At 51.1% G+C, this 15,466-nt stretch overlaps 1 protein-coding gene across 1 annotated transcript in view; it reads right to left on the bottom strand.

The window, feature by feature from the left end:
* Positions 1 to 988: 988 nt before the first annotated feature.
* The window catches only part of LOC134542640 (ATP-dependent 6-phosphofructokinase-like), an 82,030-nt gene continuing 67,552 nt past the window's right edge, over positions 989 to 15,466 (bottom strand). Inside the window, exons 15-16 of the mRNA XM_063387044.1 lie at positions 13,301 to 13,511; positions 989 to 1,366 (exon numbers count right to left, since the gene is read on the bottom strand). Of these exons, the coding sequence (XP_063243114.1) occupies positions 1,249 to 1,366; positions 13,301 to 13,511 (329 nt within the window). The 3' untranslated portion in view covers positions 989 to 1,248. The remainder of the gene's footprint in view (positions 1,367 to 13,300; positions 13,512 to 15,466) is intronic.

Genomic DNA, 15,466 nt, shown 5'->3' with positions numbered 1-15,466 from the left:
GGTGAATTAATTAAAGGATTTGGTTATGAAGGTATAGTGCAGAATAAAAATAATCAGTGAAACTAACTTGAATGCTGCCCACGGACACACGTCTGTTCCTGGCGCGGAGTGATTGGAGACTGCCGAAAGATGGCCGCTTCGCAAGGGAGGGAACTTTCACCTCCTTTGTGAGTCGGCGCCAAAAACTTATAAGAACCTAATTTGTTATACTATGAGTAAAAAACATGTTCCAGGTGCTTGATTAAAACGTTGCACCTGGTAAATAGCTGCATAAGGCTTAACAGTTGTTTTAAATGATTTAATAATTTAAAAAGCGGCACCAAGTTGGCGACTGTAAATTTAACTATAAATTGTCTCAAAGTGCACTGTTTGGGTATTGTTTTCCGTAGTCGAGCCCCTAGGGTTTCGTGTCCTAATGTTTAATTCAGTTAATTGAGGCCACGCCCGGGGCGGTCGCTTGACTCATTCCGGCTGAGCTAGGGGTGCGCTCCGAAAACGGGATCCGGCACTGGCGGTGCGGAGCACGGGCTTAAAGGCCATGGTCGGTACGATGTCAAAACAGATGCTTGGAATGCAACGATTTTGGATAAAACAACGAGATGTGGTTCAGCTGCACCTCATGTGGGCTATAGGCTCAAGTGAAATGCACTGGGTAGAACTCAGCTGAAGATTGTAGATTGTGTCTGCGATATGTGCTAGATTTTCCTTGACTCCGATTGCCCTCAGGGTGACCACCATAACCCCCATGTTGGTGTAATGGGAATCAAACCTGTTTTATTTTTTTTAACTTTTATAATATCCAAAGTTGATTGCCAAAGTGACTGATAATTATTTATAATGATAGTTAATCAAGTAAATGATGTTTAAAGGCGGTTGCAATAGTTTGTTTATGATTAAAAATTTTTTTTGAGTTCTTGCTTAAGTGACCCCCATTACCCCCTTTTACACTAGGATTTGTAAGAATCAATTTTTGAAATAAAATACAATATACATTTCAAAGATTTATATTGTAATTTTTGTATTTTACATGTACATTTATGAATTATATTTGTCTTGAGAAAAAAATATTGCTCAGCAAAAAAAAAAATAAAAAAAAAATGGTTCCACGGAAAGAATATTTTGTGATTTTCATATAGGAAAAAATGGTATTTATGTCAAATATTAAAATCAAAAAGGATCATTTATAAGGTCATACACATTTTGAAGATTTAGCTAATGGCTTCGACTCTAATCTTGCAGCTGATGAGCTCAGGTTTCCAGGCTCTCCAAGGACACTTTCCCATTCTCGTAGGCTTCATTGAAAGTGGCAACGATTTTTGCAAGTTGACGAAATTTCATCCACCACTGTGTTTTTGGTATCTCATAGCTGCGAACATACAGACAAATAAGATAAGTTAAAACACTGTCAAATTCCTTAGAATTATAGAATTTTAATAATTTTGATATTTATGAATTGTCAGATTGTAATCATACCTATTATTCAGTGGATGTTATTAATTATTAGTCGATATAACACTCAAGACATTCAACTTACATAAACCCGCAGTTAATAATGTACCTAAATGAGCGTTTACTCTACCCGTATAATCGAGTTTGTTGTTTGCCATAGTTGCTATGTTACGAATGTAACGTATTGTACAAGGTTTTGAGCAAGTAACTAGGTGTGTGCCGAGTATTGCCCTCTGGTGGCGGACCACCCGCTCACTCTATATCTCCACGGAGACCCCTCACAACTTTATGAAGTTGGCAGCCTGCGCCACCCCATGACGTCATTGCCACGTGTCCAAGTGGAGACTACAGTAGAGACTATTATGGAGAGAAAAGACCGATACAAAGCCGTCAGTTACAGTTAGGAACCTTGGCAACACACAGCACTCGACGAGTAGACCACTGCACACAGCACCAGACTGCGTAAAGTATCCTTGCTGTCCGACGGAGAGACGTCGAACAGTCTGTTGCACTTAGCCGTCGTCACCTGGCAAGACACCACCGATCTCTGTCGAACTACGAACTCCGCCGAGGACGAGTGCAGTAGATGAGGCGAGTAGGCCGAAGTGTAGAGGTGACGAGTTACTGGTCGTGCGAGTGTCGTGCACGAGACAATAGTGCAGTGCAACTTAGACTTTGAAGAACTTGGCTGCTAAGAAGCCAAGGCAACTGAAATGGAGTTTGTAAGCGAACTATGGGATTGCTACAGGTATCTGTTCGTCAAGAATAAAGTCTGGTTTATGTTTGAACTTTGAGGCAGTTGTGAGGGTAGGATCGGCAAGCACAAGCTGTGGGTGGCATTGTTCGAGTTACAAACAAACGGAGACGTGTTGGCTGGTTTATGTGACACGAGCCACATGAACGAGGTGACTCGAGCAGCTGAGAGCGAGGAGCCAGGCGACAGCCTGCGGGCAGACGCCAGGGTGTCGCAGCGACGAGGGACCATGCCAACAGGAGTACAGGCGGACTGACCTGCAGCGCCACTGCCAGATAGGTCAAGTCCACTCCCACCAGGCGGACTGACCGCCTGCAGGCAGACACCAGGGTGTCGCAGCGACGAGGGACCAAGACAACAGGAGTACAGGTGGACTGACAGCCTGCAGGCAGACGCCAGGGTGTCGCAGCGACGAAGGACCAAGCCAACAGGAGTACAGGTGGACTGACAGCCTGCAGGCAGACGCCAAGGTGTCGCAGCGACGAGGGACCAAGCCAACAGGAGTGCAGGCGGACTGACAGCCTGCAGGCAGACGCCAGGGTGTCGCAGTGACGAGGTACCAAGCCAACAGGAGTGCAGGCGGACTGAAAGCCTGCGGGCAGACGCCAGGGTGTCGCAGCGACGAGGGACCAAGCCAACAGGAGTACAGGCGGACTGACCTGCAGCGCCACTGCCAGATAGGTCAAGTCCACTCCCACCAGACGGATTGACCGCCTGCAGGCAGACACCAGGGTGTCGCAGCGACGAGGGACCAAGCCAACAGGAGTACAGGTGGACTGACAGCCTGCAGGCAGACGCCAGGGTGTCGCAGCGACGAGGGACCAAGCCAACAGGAGTACAGGTGGACTGACAGCCTGCAGGCAGACGCCAAAGTGTCGCAGCGACGAGGGACCAAGCCAACAGGAGTGCAGGCGGACTGACAGCCTGCAGGCAGACGCCAGGGTGTCGCAGTGATGAGGTACCAAGCCAACAGGAGTGCAGGCGGACTGACAGCCTGAAGGCAGACGCCAAGGTGTCGCAGCGACGAGGGACCAAGCTAACAAGAGTGCAGGCGGACTGACAGCCTGCAGGCAGACGCCAGGGTGTCGCAGCTACGAGGTACCAAGCCAACAGGAGTGCAGGCGGACTGACAGCCTGAAGGCAGACGCCAAGGTGTCGCAGCGACGAGGTACCAAGCCAACAGGAGTGCAGGCGGACTGACAGCCTGCAGGCAGACGCCAGGGTGTCGCAGTGATGAGGTACCAAGCCAACAGGAGTGCAGGCGGACTGACAGCCTGAAGGCAGACGCCAAAGTGTCGCAGCGACGAGGGACCAAGCCAACAGGAGTGCAGGCGGACTGACAGCCTGCAGGCAGACGCCAGGGTGTCGCAGTGATGAGGTACCAAGCCAACAGGAGTGCAGGCGGACTGACAGCCTGAAGGCAGACGCCAAGGTGTCGCAGTGATGAGGTACCAAGCCAACAGAAGTGCAGGCGGACTGACAGCCTGCAGGCAGACGCCAGGGTGTCGCAGTGATGAGGTACCAAGCCAACAGGAGTGCAGGCGGACTGACAGCCTGAAGGCAGACGCCAAGGTGTCGCAGTGATGAGGTACCAAGCCAACAGGAGTGCAGGCGGACTGACAGCCTGCAGGCAGATGCCAGGGTGTCGCAGTGATGAGGTACCAAGCCAACAGGAGTGCAGGCGGACTGACAGCCTGAAGGCAGACGCCAAGGTGTCGCAGTGATGAGGTACCAAGCCAACAGGAGTGCAGGCGGACTGACAGCCTGAAGGCAGACGCCAAGGTGTCGCAGTGATGAGGTACCAAGCCAACAGGAGTGCAGGCGGACTGACAGCCTGCAGGCAGACGCCAAGGTGTCGCAGTGATGAGGTACCAAGCCAACAGGAGTGCAGGCGGACTGACAGCCTGCAGGCAGACGCCAGGGTGTCGCAGTGATGAGGTACCAAGCCAACAGGAGTGCAGGCGGACTGACAGCCTGAAGGCAGACGCCAAGGTGTCGCAGTGATGAGGTACCAAGCCAACAGGAGTGCAGGCGGACTGACAGCCTGAAGGCAGACGCCAGGGTGTCGCAGCGACGAGGTACCAAGCCAACAGGAGTGCAGGCGGACTGACAGCCTGAAGGCAGACGCCAAGGTGTCGCAGCGACGAGGGACCAAGCCAACAAGAGTGCAGGCGGACTGACAGCCTGCAGGCAGACGCCAGGGTGTCGCAGCGACGAGGTACCAAGCCAACAGGAGTGCAGGCGGACTGACAGCCTGCAGGCAGACGCCAGGGTGTCGCAGTGATGAGGTACCAAGCCAACAAGAGTGCAGGCGGACTGACAGCCTGCAGGCAGACGCCAGGGTGTCGCAGCGACGAGGGACCAAGCCAACAGGAGTGCAGGCGGACTGACAGCCTGCAGGCAGACGCCAGGGTGTCGCAGTGATGAGGTACCAAGCCAACAGGAGTACAGGTGGACTGACAGCCTGCAGGCAGACGCCAAAGTGTCGCAGCGACGAGGGACCAAGCCAACAGGAGTGCAGGCGGACTGACAGCCTGCAGGCAGACGCCAGGGTGTCGCAGTGATGAGGTACCAAGCCAACAGGAGTGCAGGCGGACTGACAGCCTGAAGGCAGACGCCAAGGTGTCGCAGCGACGAGGGACCAAGCCAACAAGAGTGCAGGCGGACTGACAGCCTGCAGGCAGACGCCAGGGTGTCGCAGTGATGAGGTACCAAGCCAACAGGAGTGCAGGCGGACTGACAGCCTGAAGGCAGACGCCAAGGTGTCGCAGCGACGAGGGACCAAGCCAACAAGAGTGCAGGCGGACTGACAGCCTGCAGGCAGACGCCAGGGTGTCGCAGTGATGAGGTACCAAGCCAACAGGAGTGCAGGCGGACTGACAGCCTGCAGGCAGACGCCAGGGTGTCGCAGTGATGAGGTACCAAGCCAACAAGAGTGCAGGCGGACTGACAGCCTGCAGGCAGACGCCAAAGTGTCGCAGCGACGAGGGACCAAACCAACAGGAGTACAGGCGGACTGACAGCCTGCAGGCAGATGCCAGGGTGTCGCAGCGACGAGGGACCAAGCCAACAGGAGTACAGGTGGACTGACAGCCTGCAGGCAGACGCCAAAGTGTCGCAGCGACGAGGGACCAAGCCAACAGGAGTGCAGGCGGACTGACAGCCTGCAGGCAGACGCCAGGGTGTCGCAGTGATGAGGTACCAAGCCAACAGGAGTGCAGGCGGACTGACAGCCTGAAGGCAGACGCCAAGGTGTCGCAGCGACGAGGGACCAAGCCAACAGGAGTGCAGGCGGACTGACAGCCTGAAGGCAGACGCCAAGGTGTCGCAGCGACGAGGGACCAAGCCAACAGGAGTACAGGTGGACTGACAGCCTGCAGGCAGACGCCAAAGTGTCGCAGCGACGAGGGACCAAGCCAACAGGAGTGCAGGCGGACTGACAGCCTGCAGGCAGACGCCAGGGTGTCGCAGCGACGAGGGACCAAGCCAACAGGAGTACAGGTGGACTGACAGCCTGCAGGCAGACGCCAAGGTGTCGCAGCGACGAGGGACCAAGCCAACAAGAGTGCAGGCGGACTGACAGCCTGCAGGCAGACGCCAGGGTGTCTCAGCGATGAGGGACACAGCCAACAGGAGTACAGGTGGACTGACAGCCTGCAGGCAGACGCCAGGGTGTCGCAGCGACGAGGGACCAATCCAACAGGAGTACAGGCGGACTGAAAGCCTGCAGGCAGACACCAGGGTGTCGCAGCGACGAGGGACCAATCCAACAGGAGTATAGGCGGACTGACAGCCTGCAGGCAGACGCCAGGGTGTCGCAGCGACGAGGGACCAAGCCAACAGGAGTACAGGCGGACTGAAAGCCTGCAGGCAGACGCCAGGGTGTCGCAGCGACGAGGGACCAATCCAACAGGAGTACAGGCGGACTGACAGCCTGCAGGCAGACGCCAGGGTGTCGCAGCGACGAGGGACCAATCCAACAGGAGTACAGGCGGACTGACAGCCTGCAGGCAGACGCCAGGGTGTCGCAGCGACGAGGGACCAATCCAACAGGAGTACAGGCGGACTGACAGCCTGCAGGCAGACGCCAGGGTGTCGCAGCGACGAGGGACCAATCCAACAGGAGTACAGGCGGACTGACAGCCTGCAGGCAGACGCCAGGGTGTCGCAGCGACGAGGGACCAATCCAACAGGAGTACAGGCGGACTGACAGCCTGCAGGCAGACACCAGGGTGTCGCAGCTACGAGGGACCAAGCCAACAGGAGTACAGGCCGACTGACAGCCTGCAGGCAGACGCCAGGGTGTCGCAGCGACGAGGGACCAAGCCAACAGGAGTACAGGCCGACTGACAGCCTGCAGGCAGACGCCAGGGTGTCGCAGCGACGAGGGACCAATCCAACAGGAGTACAGGCGGACTGACAGCCTGCAGGCAGACGCCAGGGTGTCGCAGCGACGAGGGACCAAGCCAACAGGAGTACAGGCCGACTGACAGCCTGCATGCAGATGCCAGGGTGTCGCAGCGACGAGGGACCAAGCCAACATGAGTACAGGCGGACTGACAGCCTGCAGGCAGACGCCAGGGTGTCGCAGTGACGAGAGACCAAGCCAACAGGAGTACAGGCGGACTGACAGCCTGCAGGCAGACACCAGGGTGTCGCAGCGACGAGGGACCAAGCCAACAGGAGTACAGGCCGACTGACAGCCTGCAGGCAGATGCCAGGGTGTCGCAGCGACGAGGGACCAAGCCAACAGGAGTACAGGCGGACGGACAGCCTGCAGGCAGACGCCAGGGTGTCGCAGTGACGAGAGACCAAGCCAACAGGAGTACAGGCGGACTGACAGCCTGCAGGCAGACGCCAGGGTGTCGCAGTGACGAGAGACCAAGCCAACAGGAGTACAGGCGGACTGACAGCCTGCAGGCAGACGCCAGGGTGTCGCAGTGACGAGAGACCAAGCCAACAGGAGTACAGGCGGACTGACAGCCTGCAGGAAGACGCCAGGGTGTTGCAGTGACGAGAGACCAAGCCAACAGGAGTACAGGCGGACTGACAGCCTGCAGGCAGACGCCAGGGTGTCGCAGCGACGAGGGACCAAGCCAACAGGAGTACAGGCGGACTGACAGCCTGCAGGCAGATGCCAGGGTGTCGCAGCGACGAGGGACCAAGCCAACAGGAGTACAGGTGGACTGACAGCCTGCAGGCAGACGCCAGGGTGTCGCAGCGACGAGGGACCAAGTCAACAGGAGTACAGGCGGACTGCGCCGCTCCACCGCAGCAACGACGACACAGGCGGGCGGGTTTTAACACAGCATTACCCAAGGGAAAACATGAGATCAACAGTAAATCAATCTGAAGAAGTTTGCTTCTGGGTTGTAGCCGTGTCCTTGGCAAAAAAATTCTAACGACGTTTCGGTTGTCATTACAGTCGCCATCATCGGGGAGCAGTTAGTAGTAGGTAACTGCTCCCTGATGATGGCGACTGCAATGACGACCGAAATGTTGGAGAATGATTTTCCAAGGACACGGCTACAACCCAGAAGCCAAGCTACTTCAGACAATGACCATGAAAGCCTACGAACATTATTAATAAATATATTTCTTAGAAATGTTGTTAGAAAATCTTGAATGGAAAATGATTCTGGGTAGCTTTAATAAATAAATGGCTCTATTTTAATGTTATTAATACTGTGTGATAAAAAAAGTTGGTAATAATTTTTAAATATCAAGTTCTGTCTTGAACGAAAGTTCAAATGAACAGAAATGTAATTTATTTATATGTTCAGCAAATGTGTTGCAAAGTGATTTTGAAATCAAAGGCCTTATTTACGCTTACAGGAAGTATTGTAATTGTGATATTTAAAGCTGGGGTATTTTTAAAGAATTTTTATTTAATCTTATATTTGCAGCTGAATAATAAAGTGTATAACTTTCTGTTTCACAGAAGGTTATTTCGTTGATGAGTACGACTGTTCTTCCAGACCTGGTGTTCAAGCCAGAGAACGTGTTGACAGTTTAGATTTGTTTCAAAGAAAGTTTGAAAATAAAATGATTTATAGGAAAGCAGTTCTCTTGCTCGTTATTAAAAACTACTGTCTAGTGTTGCATCTCCTGGGGTACAGCACTGGGCAACAGCTATTCTGTTTACTCTACCCGTGTGAACACTCCTTAATATATGCTTACCAGCATGCTGTGCGAGCGGGCTACCTGACGCTGTCTCGTATTGCACGAATAATTCGCAGCGGCACACAGATGCATGTTTATCTTATATCGTGTAGTTTGCCCTCTATGCGCCTGTTATTGCTGGAAACAAAACTAGTGACGACTCCTGAAGTTAATCTAGACCCATTTATGCTGATGGAGAAAAGGTCAGAAAATAAAAATTGAAGTTTCCATCAAGAGACTGTTTTGTAAGCCAGTTGGAGCTAACCAATTAGTTAAAAACACATCTAACCGTTAAAAGAGATGAATCTTCACTAAAGAAATGGTCAGTTTTCTAGTGACACACTCTTGTGCTTCCAGCACTTTTTATACATTTGTGGCGATACAGCGATGAATTTCAAAATTTTTACTGAATTAAAAAATAATATAAAGAACCATAAGTTGAAGATTTTATCATTTCATGTTGACCAAACATTTAGTTCCTTCGTGGGGAAAAGATGTGACCGTGTGTGGTCACAGGACGGTAATTTATGACCCTGCACCACAAAACATTTAAGGACATGAAGAAGCTTACCTTCCATGTTGACGTGTAGGAATAAACTGACCTCTTGTGACGTCATGACTCATAGATAGGATACGGCTGTGTGCTGCAGAAGACAGTGCACTTTCAAACAAAATACCATAGACAAAGTGGAGACTTCTTTCCTACACAACATCGAATTCAGTGTTACCAACTCCAGATTTAGCAAGAAGAAGAATAAATCCCAGAAATTGGTTGTTTATCGATTATGTGAACTGGTATGAAGATCTTTCTAGAACATTCGAAAATCATCTCTATTAATCCCAAGATGGGGGGGGGGGGGGGGTAATAGGAAGAAAAGGGGGGGGGGGGGTGAGAAATGGGTGTATAAGCCCGGGATTTTGATCAGTTAAGGCCTTTTCACAATACCGCGATGCGACGCGATCTGGCGATGCGATGTAGCGAAGGCAGCGACGTAAATATATGTCGCCAGCTAGTGCACTTCATAATAGCGCGACGCGATCGCCATGCAGCTGGCGAAAAATACCGAACCAGCCTGCACTCTGCTGGGGATATTTTACAACATGGTTGTAAACAAATTTTTGGCGGTAATATTCAGATTGTTGTTATTATATTTGTACACTGACTGACTGGTAGAAGCATTTAATTATGGATAGGAATCGCTAAGCCCATAATATATTTCTAGTCAAGCATTATTTTTCTCCGTCTGATTACAATATTTGTTACTAGAAACATCGTACAAACACGGCTTTTTCTGAACTTCATCAATCAGACGCGCTTCAAAACTCATTTCAATTGAACAAAATCCACGTGTTGTTTACTAACATTACTTAGATGCATCAATACATTTCCTACCACTTGTTTTCAGTTCTTCTTCTTCTTTACCACAATCTTGTTTCTGATTGGCTGTTATTTCTGACGTCATTAGCGACATCGCCGAAGCGACGAAACAGCCTCGTCGCCAAGTGAGTTGTCGCGCATCGCGGGCGATGTAGTTGTGATTGGCTGGTTTGGTATGACGTCACGTCACATACGTCGCGTCGCGTCGCGTCGCGGTATTGTGAAAAGGGCTTTAGGCATGGAGCAGCAGGACCATCACCAACATCATAATGAGGCATTAGAGAGAGAGAGAGAGATCGACAGAAGGCAATGTGTTTTTGAGAGCTAAGTATGAGTGTTGTAATTATTTGTTGTGAAATGGTCATTAGAGTTTAAAGTTTTGATATGATGAAAATAACTTTGAGTAGTATCTATTGGACTTGTGTTTTGTGCGAATATGATGCACCTGTTTAAACTTAGTGTTGCCTTAGGTGTTCATAATGTGGATTGGCACTTGGTAAAATTTGCTGCACCTCCTGTGCATTTTGCTTGTTGTTGGCGGCCATATTGCTTTCAATAATTAATTGATTTTAGCTCTGTAAAGACCTTTTCCTTAAGCATTTTTCATTAAGCATTTAAATGTACCTACCTTGTAATAAATGTTGGCTCTTCTAGCCTAGAGATTTGAAAACCAAAGAAAGTGTTAAAGTCAGGAATATTTATTGTGTGTAAATTATAAAATATGTTATTTATGAGATATCTCTAGTCAATTATAAAATATTTGTGATATATTTATGAGATCTAACTATTTTTGTACTATTTATGAGATATAAAGATTAACAATAAACTTGGAAAATATATTTGTGTTCGGTCAATGTTTTTGCCACCTTACATTTTTCAGCATAGGTTTTGATTTTGGTTTCGATTTTGAATTTAATATGCAGGTTAGGCCCCATCTGGGCAAGTGTTACTTTGTGGAAGGAAACAAGAGTATGTGCTTGCAGTGGGAGTTGGGAATCTGATGGGGCCCGGCCTCAAAAAAATCACGAGAATTACTCTTCACCGTTTAAATTAGGATCCTGTATGAATCCATGCTTTGTTCACCTGGTTGTATGTTGTTAGTTACATTCATACAAGGAAGCAGCGAGGCGCCAGAAGAACCTGGGTGGACTGCGGTCTGGCCAACCTGGGTTTTGTCCCGTGGCTTCCCGTATAACTGCAGCCCTCGGCCTGCTTTGGTTCCTAGCACTAAGTTCCTGACTTCAGCCATAAGCATGCCCTCGCTGCTGACGATAACGACTTATATATCCCAGCGTGTTTTATAAAACAGAAATAGGCCTACATAATTATACATTTTTATTTCCTTGTAAACTGTGGAACATCCCCAAACACACGCCATTCGTAGTATTTCTAACTTAAATAATCTGTTTCTTAACAGCGATTTTTATGTTTTTTTTAAATGAGGCTACCTATGCCTATAAAAATATTAACTTTTATTAAGAATGCATTATGAATATTTTCACAGTTGTTAATAGAATATTTTATAAACAGTTCGTAAAAGAGGTTTCACATTTTAACAATTTAGCTGGTGTTAGGCTAATGCAGTACAAGTATATGATATGTATCGAAAATGGGCGCAAAATTTAATAGATTAGGTACACTAATAAATAAACTGTTTGGGGTAAACATATGCACATTAGTTAATATTAATAATAAAAATGCAAACTTTGGCGATATATTAGAATTATAAGTAACTAGCTGCCCGACCCGGCCATTTACAGTAATGGTAAATAAAAAAAATCAGTGAAAATTTATTACAATGCTGTATAATGAACCGGAGAGAAAATGAATAGCATCGATGGTTTCCCGACTCGTGCACGCAACGTACAATTGATGTACCCGTACTTCGCTACGGCAGTCTACAGGCAGATCACTCTTGCGCCGCTCATTATACATGCCCTTCCTTGTGGGTACGCCACTGCCACGCGATGCCCGTTGCCATGGAGACGCAGAAGGCATGAACAATGCAAAATCCTGTTCTCGTGCAGACAAAGTACCCACTGTTGCCTGGTTTTAACCACCCATGGGATCTAATTTTCGGAAAATGTCATCCTGCGTAACATAAGGAACATTACTGTGAAGTTTCAAGTCTGTAAAATATATATACTTGAAAAAAAGGGCAATAAAAAAATTAAACACAGAGAGGAAAAAAAAACAATAGTTTAGGTTTGCGATTTCAAGTGATAAAAAGTATTTAAATACTAATTGAACTCTTATGAGGGTACTGATTGATGCGTTGTTAATATCACACGGGTGTATTTTACTTTTATGGGAAAATTAAGAATGATAAGGCATCTAGTGCGTGGCAACAATGTTAATAGGCAATAGGAAATAATCTTCTAACGCCTGCGGCATTGTCAACACACACTTCGTACGTGTACTGCATGTTGTATCTAACCCCCTCCAACGCATTTGATTCTAAATTGGACTTTTAGTAAGGATCCCTAATGTTATTGATAATATAATATAGCCTATAGCCTTCCTCGATAAATGTACTATCCAACACTCAAAGAATTTTTCAAATCGGACCAGTGGTTCCTGAGATTAGCGCGTTCAAACAAACAAACAAACAAACAAACAAACAAACAAACTCTTCAGCTTTATAATATTAGTATAGATAAACTAAGAACGAACAACACGCACACATATAACATACAATTTTAAACATTTTTATAGGTCTGTTAAAAAATGTTATCTCCGATAACAATAAAGCAGGATATAAAACATTAATTTTTACCGTTTTGCGAGATGACAAATGTGATGATTGTGAAATGGTTAGGTCTGTTTTAGAAGAAGAAAAATCCATGCTTGCTAATATACAAGAAGTACCTAGTGGTAATAAATTAAGAATGAACAACAATATGTAGAGTTACGTTTCGACTTCAATGAAAACACAAAGAACACTGGGATGTGCATGGAAAGGTAGGTACAGTGGTACGGAAGCCTACGATGTACATTCTGTATTGCACAGACCCGAACAAGCCCGAATATCTACCTTCGGCCAACGTCGGGCATTAAAATGATTTGACAGTATTTTTAATGTAGCTGTACTAACCTAACATAACCAACCATCCACAATTTCGTAAAGTAATAAACAAAAAAAAAACTGACGAAGTCGGCCGAACGTAGATATTCTGGCTCGTTCCGGTCTTTGACAAGGGCGTAACCAGGGGGGGGGGGGGTTAGGGGTTCAACCCCCCCCCCTTAGCACCGAAACATTAATTAATTTCTTATTCATCATGCAAACAAATTTCGAATTAAAATTAATAAAATTTTTACCATTACAATATTTAAATTTAAGTACCGAAAACTGCTAAAATAGCACTATTTTACACCTTAAAATCCAAATATTCCCGGGGGAGGACCACCGGACACAACGCTTTAATACGGGATGGGAAGGAGGGGCATGCTTCTTAACACCCACATACACAAATCCTGGCTACGCCACTGGTCTGTGCAGCGCAGAATGTCCATCGCAGGCTGTTCGCAGTGGTTGGCCGAGCTAGCACGTGACTAACGTGAAGTCGGCGTTCTCCTCGATCTCGGTGACGGGCGTGTGGCAGTACTCCTTGCCCACGATGCCCGTGAGCGTGGCTGTCTGCGGCGAGTCGGGACCTGCCCCAGCGCCCGACTCTAGCTGCTCCACCGTCCACTTAATGGCGCTCGCCGCCAGCTTGATGGCCAGGTCCCGGTCGAAGGGCGTGGGCGACACGCCTTCCTGCAGCGGACCTGCGCAGCCGCGACTCCATCTCCACATGCCTGCCCCTCCCTGGTCGCCAGTTGCCGGGCACACCCTAGCAACAAGACCCTGCCCGCCGCGACACAGCCTTCCTGCAGCGGACCTGCGCAGCCGCGACTCCATCTCCACATGCCTGCCCCTCCCTGGTGGCCAGATGCCGGGCACACCCTAGCAACAAGTCCCTGCCCGCCGCGACACAGCCTTCCTGCAGCGGACCTGCGCAGCCGCGACTCCATCTCCACACTCCAGCCCCTCCCTGGTCGCCAGTTGCCGGGCACACCCTAGTAACAAGTCCCTGCCCGCCGCGACACAGCCTTCCTGCAGCGGACCTGCGCAGCCGCGACCCCATCTCCACACACCAGCCCCTCCCTGGTGGCCAGTTGTCGGGCACACCCTAGCAACAAGTCCCTGCCCGCCGCGACACAGCCTTCCTGCAGCGGACCTGCGCAGCCGCGACCCCATCTCCACACACCAGCCCCTCCCTGGTGGCCAGTTGTCGGGCACACCCTAGCAACAAGTCCCTGCTCGCCGCGACACAGCCTTCCTGCAGCGGACCTGCGCAGCCGCGACCCCATCTCCACACACCAGCCCCTCCCTGGTGGCCAGTTGTCGGGCACACCCTAGCAACAAGTCCTTGCTCGCCGCGACACGCCTTCCTGCAGCGGACCTGCGCAGCCGCGACTCCATCTCCACACACCAGCCCCTCCCTGGTGGCCAGATGCCAGGCACACCCTAGCAACAAGTCCCTGCCCGCCGCGACACAGCCTTCCTGCAGCGGACCTGCGCAGCCGCGACCCCATCTCCACACACCAGCCCCTCCCTGGTGGCCAGTTGTCGGGCACACCCTAGCAACAAGTCCCTGCCCGCCGCGACACAGCCTTCCTGCAGCGGACCTGCGCAGCCGCGACCCCATCTCCACACACCAGCCCCTCCCTGGTGGCCAGTTGCTGGCACACCCTAGCAACAAGTCCCTGCCCGCCGCGACACAGCCTTCCTGCAGCGGACCTGCGCAGCCGCGACCCCATCTCCACACACCAGCCCCTCCCTGGTGGCCAGTTGCCGGGCACACCCTAGCAACAAGTCCTTGCTCGCCGCGACACGCCTTCCTGCAGCGGACCTGCGCAGCCACGACTCCATCTCCACACACCAGCCCCTCCCTGGTGGCCAGTTGCCGGGCACACCCTAGCAACAAGTCCCTGCTCGCCGCGACACAGCCTTCCTGCAGCGGACCTGCGCAGCCGCGCCCCAATCTCCACACACCAGCCCCTCCCTGGTGGCCAGTTGCTGGCACACCCTAGCAACAAGTCCCTGCTCGCCGCGACACGCCTTCCTGCAGCGGACCTGCGCAGCCGCGACTCCATCTCCACACACCAGCCCCTCCCTGGTGGCCAGTTGTCGGGCACACCCTAGCAACAAGTCCCTGCCCGCCGCGACACAGCCTTCCTGCAGCGGACCTGCGCAGCCGCGACCCCATCTCCACACACCAGCCCCTCCCTGGTGGCCAGTTGCTGGCACACCCTAGCAACAAGTCCTTGCTCGCCGCGACACGCCTTCCTGCAGCGGACCTGCGCAGCCGCGACTCCATCTCCACACTTCAGCCCCTCCATGGTGGCCAGTTGTCGGGCACACCCTAGCAACAAGTCCCTGCCCGCCGCGACACAGCCTTCCTGCAGCGGACCTGCGCAGCCGCGACCCCGTCTCCACACACCAGCCCCTCCCTGGTGGCCAGTTGCTGGCACACCCTAGCAACAAGTCCTTGCTCACCGCGACACGCCTTCCTGCAGCGGACCTGCGCAGCCGCGACTCCATCTCCACACACCAGCCCTTCCCTGGTGGCCAGTTGCCGGGCACACCCTAGCAACAAGTCCCTGCCCGCCGCGACACAGCCTTCCTGCAGCGGACCTGCGCAGCCGCGACTCCATCTCCACACACCAGCCCCTCCCTG

Source organism: Bacillus rossius (genome assembly GCF_032445375.1).
Source record: "Bacillus rossius redtenbacheri isolate Brsri chromosome 9 unlocalized genomic scaffold, Brsri_v3 Brsri_v3_scf9_1, whole genome shotgun sequence".
In the NCBI taxonomy this organism is placed as follows: domain Eukaryota; kingdom Metazoa; phylum Arthropoda; class Insecta; order Phasmatodea; family Bacillidae; genus Bacillus; species Bacillus rossius.
This window is presented reverse-complemented; position numbering and strand designations above follow the sequence as displayed.